Below are 18,399 nucleotides of genomic sequence, written 5' to 3'. Positions count from 1 at the left end.
TGTGAGATGTGAAAATGTTCCTCCTTTTGTTGAATAGGTTGCATTTTATGTTCAGTGGCACCAACCAAATGACTCTCAAAGGATTAGTGCTATAGATAATGTATGGGTGTGTTAATTTACCCCGCTTACCTTCCTAGGACTATATATCTTTCTTTCTCAGAGTAAACAACTTACAAAATGCTGAGCACAAAACAACAAGAACTGAATCTCCCAAAATAATCAAATTCATAATCAAATTCCTTTAATGCAAAATACTAAATTACCTCAAAGACACATTTAATCCAAGAGTGAAGGGTTGGCCCCACTCAAAAGTCTTTACAGTTGGTTTTCACATGCCGAGGTGCGATCACATGAACGTGTCACGACACTGAGATAACCATCGTTTTTTTTACGAGGAAAATACATAAATGTTTGATTGTGATTCAACCAAACCTATCAAGAGTTCAGGTTTAACAGGCTGATCTCCCCTGTGTCAGGCAAGTATTGAAAGGTTAAAAGTGGCCTGACTGATCACATGGCAAAAACGATAGTGGGTTGTTGCAGCAGGTTTATGACACTTCTTCTGTGTTGTCAATTATTTGCTCAGTCAGTCAGAAGTTCAACTGTGTTTCAACAAGAGGGCTCAACTCTAAGGGATCACAGGTGGTTGTTTGAGGACGCCACAACTATCAGGGACCATAAACAGCAACTTTATGGCACTATGAATCAGCGGAATGGTTGTCGACCTTTAACTCCGCACTATCAAACCAAACCAAACTCGTAACCTCTGTCTTCAATTAAATCCACAGCAAAGATCTAAAAGCAAAAGACGTGTTTACCTTCTCGACGAAAAAGAGACTTACCGCCAAAAATTATGCATAATTCTACAGTGACGGACTTAAAATGCACCAAACTAATTTAGTATGCCGTGAAATGAAAGTCATTCTGTAACAAGTCAAGTGATGTTTCAGGAAACTGACAAAGAGTAAAAATGTAACATTGGTTGTTTTAGCTCAGAGTAACAAGTTAAAAGAATAAGAGATCATTAATAAAACAACTTGTATAACATAACTTGTTCGATGACACAATATCTTTAAGTAATTCATTTAATAATCTTGAGATTAAGTTTACTCAGCTTTTTAAGGAAGCAGATGAACTTAAGTTTTTAAGTGGTACCGCCCTATTAATCAGTGTGGTGAATAAGCTTTAACTGTGAAACCAAACTGAATTATTTTTGTGTCTCAGCAGCTGCCTGGCTTCAAACGTTGAGCTATAATCACTTCCCTTTTAAACTGTAGAACTGGCTAAAAATGTGTTTAAACTGTTTTTGCAGTCATAATTTCATTTTTTTGTGTTGCAACATGGACCGCAGAGAAGTTTAGACTGTAACAATTAAATAAACGAATCAAAGGTTTCACCAAGTCTACATTGTGACACAAAAACTTGTTTTTAAAATATGTATCTCCTACTGCAAACTCACTGTTTTAAGTCATAAGAAATTTGTTATTTCAATTTCAGAGTCCATTGCATTTATTCAAGTTGTAAGTGCATGATTAAACTGATTGCATTGATTTGCAGATATTTGAGTCTGAAGCGACCAAAATACTAACTTAAACTTGAGGTCAGTCCCTGACGTTTGAAAAGGAGCGCTATTGGAACTGCACTCAACTCCCTCAGATGTATTATAAGTGATATGTCACCATTAACTGTAACAAAGTGTTTGCACACCCTATTAAAATCTTATAAGATGTCACACCCAGCTCAACCATTGTGTAAGACCGACTGCTCGTCCACGGAAAAGCAGAAGCTCTGACATCACGGAAATTGTTGCCTAAACAAAATTCCAGAGAGACGTGACTCCGAAGGATAGAAACTCGACCGAAGACACTGCGATGGAGTTTGACCTAAAGTCCCCCCCCCCCCCCCCCCCCCCACACACACACACACACTTCCCTCCCCCCACACACACATACACCCAGTCACATACACTCTCCTCAAGTAAGTGTTTGACACATTTTTATAGTAACTAAAATTTGTTTTTATTCAGAGATTAAAGGTTACAGTTTATATACACAGATGATTTACCAACACAAAAGTACTTCTGACAGTTCTTCTGCGATTATATGTCTGCCACACACTGTAAAGCCAAAAATCTAAATTTCTAAATGTTACATATTTATTATTTTAGCATTTTTATTTATATAGATTTTTACATTTTTAGTCATTTAAATTTGCATCAGCGTTGTTGCAACTTAAAACAGTTCTAACAATGATATAAAATGCTTATAAATAAGACGGAATGAAAACGAGAGGGTACTTGAAAACAGTTAAGAAAATATTCAATAAAAAAGTTTTGTAATATTCACAGTGTGACTCAAATGACATAATTGATTTGACCATGTAACTTTAAGGGGCCTGCATGGAATCGTTAAGCTGAGAGGTTTCCTGTTATAACACTGGATGATCTGCCAGTCACAACCCAGACGTAATGTAAAAGTAAAGAAAGTTAAAACATGTATCAGCTTTTACGGGCTGTGTTTTTCTACAGGCAGATCACATTAAGTGAAAGGGGAAAGTCCTCCTGGCGGCCTGACAAGCAGTTTCTTCCTCTATCAAAGCCCTCTTGGTAAAAGCACTGTCTTAACGGACCTTGGCGTACACGCAGTCATCCTCTCTCGGTTCAACAGTCCGCCGAGGCCGCTCTGAAAACTTGATTTGGCCGTACTCCACCTCTTCCGGGTTCGCCCTCTGCTGCACCGGCCCTCTCTGCTTGATCCTGACATCTGCGTAGGTTAATTCCTGCTCATCTCCTTCCTCTGCTGAGTGGAAGGAAGACGTTGCACAAACATATCAGATGTAATGTGGCATGAGGGATACCAGGGCTATTGAAGAAATTGTTCTATTCTTTTGATAAGCAGCCTGAATGCAGGGAGTCTGAATAAAGCCGTGCTTTCTTTTGTACCTTCAAGTTGGTTGGTTTTCTTTTTCTTCAAAGCATACATGACGGCTCCCCCGACCACTAAAAAGAAAACCAGTGCTGCGAGCAAACCAGCCATTACTGGCAGACACACAGATATGAGTTCAATTAGAAGACACAACAGGTGTTTTTATGCAGACAACCAGAGAGAAAAGGGTGAAAACGACTGGATCCACCGCAGCAGAGGCAGTTTTCACTTACTAATGAACCAGGGCTCACCGCTGACGGAGGAGGTCATAGTTGGAATGGAGGATGTGATACTAATGGAAGGTTTAAGTGACACTGTGACAGCAGTCTTCTTACCCACAGTCGTGTCTGGGGTCGTAGAGGTTGTTTTCGGCTCAACGCACAGTGTGTCGCTGGCTGCAAACATCCACTGTGTTATGCGTGTGCCATTAGAATCAGTGCAGTTGATGAAGACTGTAAGGAGAGAAACAGATGAGCTGTAACTGATGTTCAGCAAGATCCTGATATCCGGCATCATCTGACCATCGTCCCTCATGCTCTCACTCACCACAGGTAGATATTTTCTGGGACACGTTGAAATGACTGACGTGGTTATTGACTGAGCAGACCAGAACTCCCTCGACGTCCTGTCTCAGAGTGATGTTGTCAGTCTCATGATTTCCAGAGAGCAGCTTGTCTTCTGTCAGTGTGTGTCCACCCAGAGTCCAGCTGTACTGAGGACTGTCCCCTCCCTCAGAGGAGCAGGACACCCTCATCTCTCCCTGGGACAGACACTCAGTGACCAGCCGGGCAGACGACACAGGAGCTGGAGGAACAAAGATGATGTTCGACATGTTCACTGAGTCATGGTCGTCCGTCACAGTTTCTAATACAGAACAGGGCAGACACTGCAGAATAAAAAGGTGTTTACCTTGAATAGACAATCGTAGAGTCCGATCCTCTAAAAGAGCTCCATCTGAATTACGTATTTGAAGTTTATATTCATCTGTGTCAGATCTATTCAGGTTAGAGATCCTAAGCATTCCATCATTAGGAGTAAAGGAGTATTTGTCTGGATTCATATTCAAATCAAATCTATTATTTTTCCAGAGCAATATCTTTGTGGCGTTCTTATGAATTTCAAATCTTTCTGGCGTTCGATCCATCAGCTGCAGATCCACAGCTCCTCCCAAAGCTCCGTAACACTGAGATCCATTCTTCTGTCTGACATCACATGTGGTTTCCACACCTGTAGAGTTTTTGGTGAAAAAAAGAGGTTTTAAATTTTTTTAGCAGTTGATTTGCCAGAATGTCAATGACATTGCTATTGCTGTTAATGGGTTTCCCTCAGGCCATGCTATGTATTATTATTTAAACAGCTGATGATATTCTGACATTTAACAGTAAGAAAAATCACAGTTAATAATGAGATGTACAATAGCTGACTGCACCCAGCCCAAACACAAACAGTGAAAAATGTAATTACTTGCACAAGACATGTCGATTTTTTTCAAATTATAGGAAATTGTGCAAGTAATGATGATGGTTATATTTTTGTTGTCTGTGTTGTTTTCTGAATATAAAGAGGCATAACGTGTATTTTATTAAGGGTCCCCAAGGTTTATTGAATATCTGAACTGTAAATGACTATAAATAAAATGATACAAAAATTATATTAACAAATTGCCCTGCATGACCCAACTTCTGCAAAATATGTTATGAATATATTAAAATCCAATATCAAAAAGCGTCGCATGAAAGAATAGGTTGAATAGGCTCACCGTGAGAGACGCTGAGCAGCATCAGCAACAGTCCAAACACAGCCTCCATGTCTCATCACCGCTCGGCCTCTGCAGCTTTCACACAAACCTCTCTCCTTCAGCCACACGCGAACATGTGTGTCCTGCCAACGATGAGTCCTGTTCGAGGCCGACCTCAGAGGAGAACCTGTGAAAACTTTGATCAAGCACAGCAGAGTTTTTCTATTTGATCTTTTCGTAGGCAGAGAGGAGAACAGGAAGTCAAATTAATTTCACTTCCCCTTTAGCCTATAAAAAGAGGGCCTTGACGTGTACGTGTGTGTCTGTGTGAAAGAGTGTGTGTGTGTGTGTGTGTGTGGGGGGGGTGTCTGTGTCTGTGTGTGTCTGTGTGTGATGGACTGAGTGGAAAAGACAGAAACGTTCTTTCATTATACTGAAAGAGGATTTAAGACCATTTCTAAAACGTCCATGTTTCAACAAAATAACAAATGCAAAGGTGACACTGTGAACCACCAGCAGGACGTCATTGCACTGCATGATGAGTAAATACATCATATTTAGAAATACTGGTTTAAACTATAAATTATTAATTAATTAATTTATATTCCACAAAGAATGTAAAATGAATCATTTGTACGTAGGATTTCTGTAATGGAGAATTGTGTTGAGTAAATAACAAAAAAAAGGTTTACATTCTTGAAAAGATTTTGTCTGGAAATCAAGTTTTATGATCCACTTAAACACAATTCAAACATCTGAGTAAATATATTATAAATATCAGTTGATAGAATGTGATGTTGACGATTTGATGCAATGATAACAATCACCTCTAAGTACATCGATGAAAAAGCTTTGTACAACTTTATACTTTGTTAACAGATGAGTTGATGCTTTTATGTTGTTAGGTTGTTACTTTACTTTTGCTAAAGTTGCCATTTTTTCCACAGTTAGACAGACTAATATGTTCATGTTTTGTATTTCTTCGATAAAACAAAACATTTTGTCAGATAATTATAGTTTTGTCAGTTGTCAGAAGTATTTGTTGAAAAGAAATTACACCTTAATGAAAGTGACCAGCTAAGTGGTGAAAAAAATATACTATATTCTGCCATCAAAGTGAGATTTGGGGAGGCCGGTGTTCTTTGTACTTAAAATTGGTTACAGCAGTTAAGCACAAGCTAATCAATCAATTGTCAATAATGTTGAGAAAAGTATTATTTGCAGTGCTTGACCTGTGCAGGCTGCCGAGCCAAAGAGAAGTTTGTTTTTAAGATATTCATGATAGTTATCTGTCATTCGCTACAAGGCAGAGGAAGTAGACTTATTGACGTGGTTTTTAACTGAGCAGAGCAGAACTACCCTGACGTCCTGTCTCAGAGTGATGTTGTCAGTCTCATGATTTCCAGAGAGCAGCTTGTCTTCTGTCAGTGTGTGTCCATCCAGAGTCCAGCTGTACTGAGGACTGTCCCCTCCTTCAGAGGAGCAGGACACCCTCATCTCTCCCTGGGACAGACACTCAGTGACCAGCCGGGCAGACGACACAGGAGCTGGAGGAACAAAGATGATGTTCGACATGTTGACTGAGTCATGGTCGTCCGTCACAGTTTCTAATACAGAACAGGGCAGACACTGCAGAATAAAAAGTTGTTTACCTTGAATAGACAACCAACTAATATGTTCATAATTTGTATTTCTTCGACAAAACAAAACATTTTGTCAGATAATTATAGTTTTGTCAATTGTCAGAAGTATTTGTTCATAAGAAATGACACCTTAATGAAAGTGACCAGCTAAGTGGTGAAAAAAAAATATATTCTTCCATCAAAGTGAGATTTGGGAAGGACCGGTGTTCTGCATCGAGGTTCTTTGTACTTAAAATTGGTTACAGCAGTTTAACACAAGCTAATCAATCCATTGTCAATAATTTTGAGAAAAGTATTATTTTCAGTGTTTGACCTGTGCAGGCTGCAGAGCCATAGAGATGTTTGTTTCTATGATATTCATGATAGTTATCTGTGATTCACTACAAGCCAGAGGAAGTAGACCTATCTACCTAATTCCTGTTTGTATGTTGACGGAATCTTTTGCAATTATTGATTTCAAGTGTGAAACATGTAACCATCTCATCGGTTTCACACTTGCCATGTGTAACGTCAGCCAAAAGAAGTGCAGTGTCAATTTCTGGGGTGATTTTTACAGGCAAAACATTCTATATTAGTAAAGAGATTGATAAACAGGCGGCCAGCTGTGGGCTGTGGCAGTGAGCTTTCAGTCTGTGGATTGACTTCAACATGTCTTCTTCTATCTCCTCATATAAAGCACAGCAGTGGAAGGCAACAGAGTTCAAACGCTGATGAAATTCACCACTTGTGCATTTTGACATTCTGATTACTTTTATTTCAAAACATCACACTAACACATTTATTCATAGGTTTCATAGGTCCTGAGCTCCGTCAAGGCAACAACATTCATCGAATAATTTCCTCTTGAGTACATTCTCTGCAAAGTAAAAGCATGTTATTTCTTTTGTTGCTGGAATGCTTTATATCGAGCTGAAATGCAGAGCTTTTATTTTGAAAAGTTGGGACTGAAGATTAGATCAATTTCTTAACAGACCCCTGAAATAAACGACATGTAAAGTATGACAAAAAAAAAAGCACACCAGCTAAGTAAATGATTCAAAACGATTTAAAACCCACTTACGGGAACGGTAATAAAATAAATCCACTTTGATTTGATGAAAGACATTGTCAATAAAATCTCCACTGCAAAAAAAAAACAACTGTTAAAATGAACACAGAGATTTCTACCTTCACTCTGCATCATAGACTGTTTATAAAAAGCTCTGCCCACAAACAATAAAAAGTGACAGAATATTGCAGAACTGTGAGATGAGGACTCACTAAGGACAAAGAATAATTCCAGAACATTGACACAGGAGAAGAGAACCAACCATTCCAAAGAGAAAGGTTTAGAACAGATGCACAAGTTCACCTCATTTTATAACTTCTCCTCCTCAGACGCCATGGAAATACACACTGAATGTTCTCAAGTATGTATCTTCACACTGAACTGTTTAATCTGAGAAGTCACGTGATGTTAAAGCTCTGAAGCTCAATTCTCTGTCTCTTATTCTCTCTCTCTCTCTCTCTCTCTCTCTCTCTCTCTCTCTCTCTCTCTCTCTCCCTCCCTCCCTTTGTCATGTCATAATGTGATGTCGCCCTCCATTGGCAGCCCGGTGAATAGCAACAACATAGAAAATGCAGGTCTGGCCCCAGGTTTGTGATACTGTATTTGCACACACAGTAGAGAGACACTTTCTGAAAAGCCTCTTGAAGTAGAACCAGCTGTATGATGAAATAATGATTATTTAGGGGCCGGGCTAATGTGTTCATGAATACAACTTTGTGAAAATGAATCAGAGACATCTCTAGACTGAAAACTGATAACTTAATCTTGATAACTGAATTTGTTGACAGTAGCAGTAGTCAGCAGCCCTGCAGACTGCCTTCAGTCACAGTGTCAAGCTACATCGTGAGTGAAGTGATGTCCCCTGGCAGGTTGCTCATCAAGATCATGACTGGATTTCAGGGTCTAACATTGTGAATTCAAACCCTGGTTTAAGAACAATAATTCTGTTAATGTCTATTCAAGCAAAATGCATCATGTAAAGCTCATTTTCTTCTTCCTCCTCTTTTTTCCTCCTATTCCTTAAAATGCTCAACCCATTGCTGCTTATATTTTATTATATTTGACTGAATGTGTGACATGAATACACATCAAGCAACTAAATGAAATCGCCCCTTCCCCTCCACGTTTCAATCATTACTGTAACTGTTATTATGAGCACATGAAAAAAAACTAAAATGTTTTATGTAAATCAATGTTTTCTCAGTTTAACACTAAACGTTTTGGTGAATCTTTGGAGTAATTTTTCAGATAATCCAGTGTTCTGTAAAATGGTTGATTTACATGAGGAAGTGAAAGAATCGTATTAACAATATTAAAAGCAAGACACATCATTTTCCTGTTTAAGTGAGAAAATCTAAATCAAGTCAAACTGCTGAATCTTGAAATGCAATGTTTTTAATTAATGCAATAATATGTAAAAATGACATAGAAAACTCTCAAATGGCATCACATACAAATATAAAGCCATCTACATAGTGAAACCTTTTATGATTTAGTATGAACAGAAATTCAGACATGAAAACCCTGTAAACATAAAAAATGCCTTTGCACATTTACCATAAATATGTCTTTATTTCTGTGATCACTGCTGCTGATTCTTTCTCGCTCTGAAAATGCACAATTGTTGAGGACCTGTCGACACAATAAGAAATTATTGTAACACCCACAAAGAAACTTGAGCCATTACAGCAAGCAAGGCGAAGCAAAATGTCGGTTTGAGGAAGTTTTGGGTTCAAGTGCAGAACTTCTCTTTTCAACCATCTAAACTGAGGTCTCTGGATCCTCCCTCTCTTGTGGCACGGCAGAGCCCTCAGCTCTCTGGGATTTATTTTTCCTCCAAGCAAAATAGGCGGCGATCCCAATGAACAACAGAGCTGCCACAGCTGTTTGCAGTCCACATATGAGGGAGGGATCTGTTTCAGTGGAGAGACACAAAGATCGCATGTTGACAAAGTTTTCACTCACACTGACAGACAACAAGATGAAACGATTGGATCCACTGCAGCAGAGGCAGTTTTCACTTAATGAACCAGGGCTCATCTCTGAAGGAGGAGGTCACAGTTGGATTGGAGGATGTGATACTAATGGAAGGATTAAGTGACACTATGACAGCAGTCTTCTTACCCACAGTCGTGTCTGAGGTCGGCTCAACGCACAGTGTGTTATTGGCTGCAAACACCCACTGTGTTATGCGTGTGCCATTAGACTCAGTGCAGTTGATGAAGACTTTAAGGAGAGAAACAGATGAGCTGTAACTGATGTTCAGCATGATCCTGATATCCGGCATCATCTGACCATCGTCCCTCATGCTCTCACTCACCACAGGTAGATATTATCTTGTGACTCTCTAAATGACTGACGTGGTTATTGACTGAGCAGACCAGAACTCCCTCGACGTTCTGTCTCAGAGTGATGTTGTCAGTCTCGTGATTTCCAGAGAGCAGCTTGTCTTCTGTCAGTGTGTGTCCATCCAGAGTCCAGCTGTACTGAGGACTGTCCCCTCCCTCAGAGGAGCAGGACACCCTCATCTCTCCCTGGGACAGACACTTAGGGACCAGCCGGGCAGACGACACAGGAGCTGGAGGAACAAAGATGATGTTCGACATGTTCACTGAGTCATGGTCGTCCTTCACAGTTTCTAATACAGAACAGGGCAGACACTGCAGAATAAAAAGTTGTTTACCTTGAATAGACAACTGTAGAGTCCACTCCTCTAAAAAAGCTCCACCTGAATTATATATTTGAAGTTTATATTCATCGGTGTCAGATCTTATCAGGTTATCGATCCTAAGTACTCCATCACTAGGAGTAAAGGAGTATTTGTCTCGATTCATATTAACACTAAAGTTATTATTTTTCCAGCGCAATATCGTTGTGGTGTTTTTTGAAATGAAAAATCTTTCTGGCGTCACATCCATCAGCTGCAGGACCACAGTTCCTCCCAAAGCTCCGTAACACTGAGCTCTATCCTTCTGTCTGAAATCACATTTGGTTTCCACACCTGGAGAGTAAAAAAAAAAACAGTTTTGAGCAGTTGATTTGCCAGACTAACAATGACATTGACATTGCCATTGCTGTTACTGGGTTTCTCTCAGACCACATTATGTGTTTTTATTTATACAGCTGATGATATTTTGACATTTTACAGTAGGAAAATTAGATGAATAATAGCTGACTGCACCCAGGACAAACATGTACAGTGAAACCTTTTATTACGTTCACAAGACATGTTGATATTTTTCAAACTATAGGAATTAGTGCAAATAATGATGATGGTTATATTTTTGTTTGTTTGTGTTCACACAACAATTGTATTAAGCTCTCATTACACAGGAGATTGGATTAGAAATGCATCTTCATTGTGATAAACACATTATCTAGACTATTCAAATTTCGAATAGATAATGCAACAGCTCATGGAGGGGTGAGTATCGTGGAGCAATTCGTTGTTGGAGAAAACGTTTGTCAAACTACAATTACTCCGGGGGGGGGGGGGGGGGGGGGGGGGGGGGTCATTGAGCAAAATAAAGATCTCTACTTTTATTTGAAAAAGAATCAGTAACATATTTAAGTTTTACTGTAACTGTAGATCACATACTACAAACAGGACGTACGACTTCATTCATTGGCATCGGATTTTAATTTATTTAAAGAATCTATTTGATTAAAAAACTATTCTAAAACTAAAAATCTTACTTTCCTTTTTCAATTACCAGCAAATATACAGTAAACAAATTCTTTCTCAGTTTTAAATCCATGGGCCCCTATCGAAGACATGGCAAAGTAAAAAAGAAAGAAAGAAAAGTTTAACTAGAGAAATACATAAGTGAGTAATACATACACAAATAGATTATTGTACAAAAATATAAATGAATACATAAATGAATTAAAGAATATATGCAGTGCAGTGAGGGCACAAGTTTCTACATGTTTATATAAATTTATTAATTTACAAACCAAATACATTTTTTTTGTTGATTCAGGAATTAATTAAGGCATTCAATTATATATGTATCTATTGAGTTGTTTATTTATCTTTTTTTACTTTTGGCAGTTTAGGTCCTCCACCAACGCGAGACTGATCCCTAAAATCCTGGATTCAAACTTTTTCATGTTTTGAATCTGATCTTTGGTCTTCATGAAATCATTGAATTGTGCATTACTAAGACAAATTCAACTCCAAAACTAATATCTCTGTGAAAAACCTTACCATGGGAGACTGCAAGTAGCATCACCAACAGTCCAGCTACAGCTTCCATGTCTTGTCAGTGTTCAGCCTTCAGCTTTGAGACAAACTCCTCTTCTTCACCCAACAGCTAACACACACAGCAGGGAGCTGAGCAGTCTGAAATGTTTCCCGGTAGCGATCAGCTTTGAGATGACAAACTGAGGAAACTTTTTTTTTGTGATGAACATTTAAGAGGAAGCAGTGGTCGGTATTTTTAAACGTGACAGAAATTGAGGGATGTTTCATTTTGCTTGTAATTTGATGTTTTGTTGTCATTCACAAAATGTATGCATGCACCACAGCTTGTATATGAAGTCTATGGCCTTATATATAAAGTCCATAGTCTTTATATTCATAGAAATGCACTGTCCACACATAGTCAGGTTTATATAGTCAAGTCTCAGATGTATCTCCAGTCCAAACATATTTTGTGGCATCCACAACTAAAGTGGCGTCCAGAACCAGTCATTTCAGTTCCATATTTACAATGGGAGCACTAAGACTAGATGTGCTAATTATTGAATTAATCCTCAAGTTGGATTAAAGAGATCATCTGATGGTGTATGACATGTGAAGCTTTCTGATTAGTTTCATGCTCAGTAAAACTGTGCATATAGAAAACTTAGGCAACAGCTTTGAACATTTGCCTGAGACCAGAATTTTAGCAGAAGTACTGTACGTGTGATAATCGCGTTTCATCACACTATTTCAAGAAATGACTGCATGGCATTGCACAAAGATATATGGAGGAAGTGAAGTGTTGAAGATGAAGACAAACTGTAAAACCTTCCATAGATACAGCTTTGTACACAAACATCTCCTGTTTTTTTCCATTATGTCTGCCTGCTCCATTTTCTCCAATTTAAGGTCAATAAACATTCAGTCCGACGACTGAAGCAATAGTACAGAGTTCATAAGAAGAGATATAATCGTAGATGGAAGAGTTTTGGGTGGGTGGTGGGGGGGGATTGACAACACACTATTCCATAATCCGAATGTAGCAGGATGGGCCTTTAATTAGTGCTGCAGTACCGGCCCATCACGGTTGGTTGCGCTGTCTATAAAGGTGAGTGGTTGTGCACTGGGAGCCCTCTTGCCTTGGAGCTCCAGACTGCCCCGCCTCCTGTTATCACCGCACCTGGCCGCCTCACCTGGTCGCCTTTTGTTAGCTGGGTCGTGCAGCTCGCCGTTGTTTGGTATGTAGTAGTTGTTTGCGTCTGTGTACCTTCTAAACTTTGCACAAGTCCTCAACACTGGCTTCCATCCCTCAGGCAGTTCCGGGTCTTCCTTCTCCCGTATCGGCCCCAATTGTAGGGCATGCGAGTGTTTTCCTCCTCTGCCGGTTGCAGCGGGGAGCGATCAGCTGATCGACCGAGTCGCACGTAATTGTGCTGCTCGACGCAAGCGATCCCCTTCCTCCCCTTTGATGTTCATTCAACTCCTGACGGTATGTGGATAAGATGACGTTAACTCAAGTTACCACAGTTGTTGTTCAGCTTCTAGAACAAATGTATTTTTCTATGGCAGGGTTGACGTGTGTGTGGGCGGTTTCTGCCAGCACGTTTCCCCCCCCCCCCCCCCCCTCTTCACGCTGCTGTTGGCCGGCTGCTGTTTTGCCCACTGGCTTATATAGCCAACACATCCATCCTACTCTGCATCTCCTACTGTGCTGTACCTACCATCGAGTATGGTGACTGCTGCCTCATCCTCAGTCTCATCTTAATCTATTCAGTTAACCGACTTCTAACTGATCTTATTGATGATATTATTTGTGTTTTGTGGTTTGCTTTGCATGTTTTTGGTTTAATTCGTTTTCTTAGTTATTTTGGTTTGGCTTAATTGCTTTACCTATTTATTTGGATTTATCAGTTTGGATAAATCTCCATTACTTTTGATTTAATTTCTTTGTTAGTTTTCTTTTGTTTGCATTTATTGAGTTTATTTGCCCTCCCTTATTTGTATTTTGTGTTGTGTGTGTGTGTGTGTTCGCTTTAGTGTGGTTGGGTGAACATATTTTATTGCGAAGTCATGTTTAAAGATTGTATATATTAATTAAAAGGACTTGAAATTGTATGTTGGACCCAGTCTCAAGCTTTCATTAGTAATGAACTTGTGTGCTTTAACTTTAAGGTTAATCTAACTCTCCAGGTGAAATTCCTGGGGTGGCGTTGCTGGCAATTTGTCACTAGTTCAAACTTCATCTTATTGAAGCCTCGAACGTCGAATGCCACACATAGAAATTACAGTTTTAATTTGGTTCAAAGTCTGGACCCAGATTTGGGTAACTGTATTTGCACACACACAGTAGAGAGACACTTTCTGAAAAGCCTCTTGAAGTAGAACCAGCTGTATGATGAAATGATTCTGTAGGGGCCAGGCTGCTGTGTTCATGAATAAAACTTTGTGAAAATAAATCAGAGACATCTCTAGACTGTCTAGATGAACACATTTTTATCTTGATAACTTAATTTTTCACAGCAGCAGTAGTCAGCAGCCCTGCAGACTGCCTTCAGTCACAGAGTCAAGTTACATCCTGAGTGAAGTGATGTCCTCTGGCAGGTTGATAATCAAGATCATGACTGGATTTCAGGGTCTAAGGTTGTGAATTCAAACTCTGGTTTAAGAACAATAATTCTGTTAATGTCTACTGAAGCAAAATGCATCATGAAAAGCTCATTTTCTTCTTCGTCCTCTTTTTTTCCTCCTATTCCTCAAAATACCCAACGCATTGCTGCTTGTAGAATATTTAATTATACATGACTGAATGTGTGACGTGAATACACATCAAGCAACTAAATTAAATCGCCCGCTCCCCTCCATGTTTCAATCATTACTGTAACTGTAATTATGATCACATAAATTTTTTTTATAGTTTAACACTATTGTTTTGGTGAATCTTTGGAGTAATTTTTCAGATATTCCAGTGTTCTGTAAAATGGTTGATTTACATGAAGAAGTGAAAGAATCGTGTTAACAACACTAAAAGCAAGACACATAATTTTCCTGTTTAAGTGAGAAAATCTAAATCAAGTCAAACTGCTGAATCTTGATATGCAATGTTTTTAATTAATGCAATAATATGTAAAAATGATAAAACGGTCACTTTCAAATGGCATCACTCTCAGTTGTACAGCTAATATGAAGCCCTCTACAAATAGTGACACATTTTATGATTTAGTATGAACAGATTTTCAAACACGAAAATTCTTAAAACATTAAAAATGCCTTTGCACATTTACAGTTAATATGTTTTTTGTTCTGTGATGATCACTGCTGCTGATACTTCCTCGCGCTGAAAATACACAAGTGTAGAGCAGCTGTCGACACGATAAGAAATTATTTTTACACCCACAAAGAAATTGAGCCATTACAGCAAGCGAGGCGAAGCAAAATGTCATTTTGAGGAAGTTTTGGGTTCAAGAGCAGAACTTCTCTTTTCAACCATCTAAACAGAGGTCTCTGGATCCTCCCTCTCTTGTGGCACGGCAGAGCCCTCAGCTCTCTGGGATTTATTTTTCCTCCAAGCAAAATAGGCGGCGATCCCAATGAACAACAGAGCTGCCACAGCTGTTTGCAGTCCACATATGAGGGAGGGATCTGTTTCAGTGGAGAGACACAAAGATCGCATGTTGACAAAGTGTTCACTCACACTGACAGACAACAAGATGAAACGATTGGATCCACTGCAGCAGAGGCAGTTTTCACATACTAATGAACCAGGGCTCATCTCTGAAGGAGGAGGTCACAGTTTGATTGGAGGATGTGATACTAATGGAAGGATTAAGTGACACTGTGACAGCAGTCTTCTTACCCACAGTAGTGTCTGTGGTCGGCTCAACGCACAGTGTGTTAGTGGCTGCAAACACCCACTGTGTTATGCGTCTCTCATTAGAATCAGTGCAGTTGATGAAGACTGTATGGAGAGATACAGATGAACTATAACTGATGTTCAGCATGATCATGATCTCCAGCATCATCTGACCATCGTCCCTCATGCTCTCACTCACCACAGGTAAATATTCTCTGGTACTTCTCAAAATGACTGACGTGGTTATTGACTGAGCAGCGCAGAACTCCCTCGACGTCCTGTCTCAGAGTGATGCTGTCAGTCTCGTGATTTCCAGAGAGCAGCTTGTCTTCTGTCAGTGTGTGTCCATCCAGAGTCCAGCTGTACTGAGGACTGTCCCCTCCCTCAGAGGAGCAGGACACCCTCATCTCTCCCTGGGACAGACACTCAGGGACCAGTCGGACAGACGACACAGGAGCTGGAGGAACAAAGATGATGTTCGACATGTTCGCTGAGTCATGGTCGTCCGTCACAGTTTCTAATACAGAACAGGGCAGACACTGCAGGATAAAAAGTTTACCTTGAATAGACAATCGTAGAGTCCGATTTTCTAAAAGAGCTCCATCTGAATTACGTATTTGAAGTGTATAATCATCTGTGTCAGATCTTATCAGGTTAGAGATCCTAAGCATTCCATCACTAGGAGTAAAGGAGTATTTGTCTGCCTTTATATTCGGAGAAATTTTATTATTTTTCCAGCGCAATATCGTTGTGGTGTTTTTTGTAATGGAAAATATTTCTGCCGCCCGATCCATCAGCTGCAGATCCACAGTTCCTCCCAAAGCTCCGTAACACTGAGCTCCATCCTTCTGTCTGACATCACATGTGGTTTCCACACCTGGAGAGTAAAAAAAAAAAAGGTTTTGAGCAGTTGATTTTTGCCAGACTAACAATGCCATTGACATTGCCATAGATGTTACTGGGTTTCTCTCAGGCCACATTATGTATTATTACTTGCACAGCTGATGATATTTTGACATTTTACAGTAGGAAAATGAGATGAATAATAGCTGACTGCACCCAGGACAAACATGTACAGTGAAACATTTTATTACGTTCACAAGACAATTGTATTAAGTTTTCATTACACAGGAGATTGGATTAGAAATGCATCTTCATTGATAAACACATAATCTGGAATATTTAAAATTTCAACCGATAATGCAACAGTTCATGGAGGGGTGAGCCTCGTGGAGCAATTCGTTCTTGGAAAATATACTTTTGTCAAACTCAAATGAGTCCGGGGGGGTTCAATGAGCAAAATAAAGATCCATACTTTTATTGGAAAAAAATAAGATATAAAATACCTTAACAGCATTAAATTATTTAATGGTAAAAAGTATCAGGAACATGTTTTAGTTTTACTGTAACTATAGATCACAGAATTCAAACAGGATGTATGACTTCAATCATTGACATCAGATTTGATTTCATTTAAAGAATCAATTTGAGTAAAAAACTAATCTGAAACAAAAAACCCTCTTTGTTATTACAATTACCAGCAAATATACAGTAAACAAAGTCTCTGAGTTTTACATCCATGGACCCCTATCGAAGACATGGCAAAGTAAGTAGGAAGGAAGAAAGATGTTCAACTTGAGTAATGCATAAGTGAGTAAAAAATACACAATTAGATCAATGTAGAAATATATAAATGAATACATAAATAAATTAAATAATGTATGCAGTGTGGGCAGGGTAAAGGCTACTAGTTTCTACATGTATTTATTCGTTTACAAAAATACAAAAACTAAAGAAATTTAGAAATGTAGAAATCCAAAAAAACACAATTATCGCAGAAATGTATAGATGCATAAATAAATAAATATCTCAATTTTGAAATTCAGAAATGAATGAGTTTGGAAATAGAAATACACAAATATGCATTTCTTTTTAATACTATTTTATTTATTTATTCAGGAATTAATTTAGGCATTCAATTGTATATGCATCACTTGAGTTGTGTATTTATTTATCTTTTTTTACTTTTGGCAGTTTCAGTCCTCCACAACCGTGAGACTGATCTCTAAAATCCTTGATCCAAACTTTTTCATGTTTTTGAATCTGATCTTTGGTCTTCATGAAATCATTGAATTGTGTATTATTCAGACAAATTCAACTCCAAAACTAATATATCTGTGAAAAACCTTACCATGGGAGACTGCAAGTAGCATCACCAACAGTCCAACTACAGCTTCCATGTCTGGTCAGTGTTCAGCCTTCAGCTTTGAGACCAACTCCTCTTCTTCACCCAACAGCAAACAGACACAGCAGGGAGCTGAGCAGTCTGAAATGTTTCACTGTAGCGATCAGCTTTGAGAAGAAAAACTGAGGAAACTTTTTTAGGTGATGAAACTTTAAGAGGAAGCAGTGGTCGGTATTTTTAAAAATGACAGAAATTGAGGGATGTTTCATTTTGCTTGTCATTTGATGTTTTGTTTTCATGCAAAAAATGTATGCATGCACCACAGCTTGTATATGAAGTCCATGGCCTTATATATAAAGTCTATAGTCTTTATATACATATAAATGTACTGTCCACACATAGTCAGGTTTATATAGTCAAGTCTCAGGTTTATCTCCAGTCCAAACATATTTTGTGGCATCCACAACTAAAGTGGTGTCCAGAACCAGTCATTTCAATTCCATATTTACAATGGGAGCACTAAGACTAGATGTGCTAATTATTGAATTAATCCTCAAGTTGGATTAAAGAGATCAACTGATGGTGAATGACTTGTGAAGCTTTTATGCACAGTAAAAAGTTGCATATAGAAAACTGAGGCAACAGCTTTGAACTTTTGCCTGAGACCAGAATTTTAGCAGAAGTACTGTACGTGTTGTGATCGCGTTTCAGCAGACTATATGACTGCATGGCATTGCACTCAGATATATGGAGGAAGTGAGATGTTAAACATTAAGACAAACATTAAAACCTACCATAGAAACAGCTAACCCTAACCTCTCCGTA

General features: G+C 38.8%; 2 protein-coding genes across 11 annotated transcripts; both read right to left on the bottom strand.

Moving 5' to 3' along the window:
- Nucleotides 1–1,993: 1,993 nt before the first annotated feature.
- Nucleotides 1,994–11,763, bottom strand: LOC128445495 (hepatocyte cell adhesion molecule). 9 transcript variants are annotated; one of them, XM_053428212.1, is made up of 6 exons: nt 11,564–11,763; nt 10,037–10,354; nt 9,674–9,931; nt 3,158–3,376; nt 2,942–3,037; nt 1,994–2,798 (listed from the first exon to the last, which is right to left on the bottom strand). In XM_053428212.1, exons 1-6 carry the CDS (start codon nt 11,610–11,612, stop codon nt 2,620–2,622), a joined length of 1,119 nt encoding a protein of 372 aa, XP_053284187.1. In that variant the 5' UTR covers nt 11,613–11,763; the 3' UTR covers nt 1,994–2,619. The 9 variants fall into 9 exon arrangements, with proteins under 9 accessions (XP_053284187.1, XP_053284189.1, XP_053284195.1 ...); XM_053428214.1 differs by lacking the exons at nt 9,674–9,931; nt 10,037–10,354 and adding exons at nt 3,471–3,728; nt 3,834–4,151; XM_053428220.1 differs by having other exon boundaries at nt 3,260–3,376; nt 11,564–11,762.
- A 2,864-nt stretch (nt 11,764–14,627) lies between these two features.
- LOC128445497 (uncharacterized) lies at nt 14,628–17,765 on the bottom strand. 2 transcript variants are annotated; one of them, XM_053428222.1, is made up of 5 exons: nt 17,581–17,765; nt 15,949–16,266; nt 15,589–15,846; nt 15,291–15,494; nt 14,628–15,178 (listed from the first exon to the last, which is right to left on the bottom strand). In XM_053428222.1, the coding sequence occupies exons 1-5, from the start codon at nt 17,627–17,629 to the stop codon at nt 15,027–15,029; spliced, it is 981 nt and encodes a 326-aa protein (XP_053284197.1). In that variant the 5' UTR covers nt 17,630–17,765; the 3' UTR covers nt 14,628–15,026. The 2 variants fall into 2 exon arrangements, with proteins under 2 accessions (XP_053284197.1, XP_053284198.1); XM_053428223.1 differs by having other exon boundaries at nt 15,393–15,494; nt 17,581–17,763.
- Nucleotides 17,766–18,399: the final 634 nt, after the last annotated feature.

The sequence above is a fragment of the Pleuronectes platessa genome, chromosome 8 (genome assembly GCF_947347685.1).
Source record: "Pleuronectes platessa chromosome 8, fPlePla1.1, whole genome shotgun sequence".
NCBI classification, from domain to species: domain Eukaryota; kingdom Metazoa; phylum Chordata; class Actinopteri; order Pleuronectiformes; family Pleuronectidae; genus Pleuronectes; species Pleuronectes platessa.
Note: the sequence above shows the minus strand (reverse complement) of the source record. Positions and strands in the feature narration are given on the sequence as shown.

Coding starts and splice junctions, on each gene's coding strand:
- LOC128445495 (XM_053428212.1), bottom strand. CDS start 11,612: ATGGAAGCTGTAGCTGGACTGTTGGTGATGCTACTTGCAGTCTCCCAT. Junction 3,377..9,673: donor CAAGATAATATCTACCTGTG/GTGAGTGAGAGC, acceptor CTCTCCTTACAG/TCTTCATCAACTGCACTGAT. Junction 3,038..3,157: donor CGGTGAGCCCTGGTTCATTA/GTAAGTGAAAAC, acceptor TGTGTCTGCCAG/TAATGGCTGGTTTGCTCGCA.
- LOC128445497 (XM_053428222.1), bottom strand. CDS start 17,629: ATGGAAGCTGTAGTTGGACTGTTGGTGATGCTACTTGCAGTCTCCCAT. Junction 15,495..15,588: donor CCAGAGAATATTTACCTGTG/GTGAGTGAGAGC, acceptor CTCTCCATACAG/TCTTCATCAACTGCACTGAT. Junction 15,179..15,290: donor AGATGAGCCCTGGTTCATTA/GTATGTGAAAAC, acceptor CCACTGAAACAG/ATCCCTCCCTCATATGTGGA.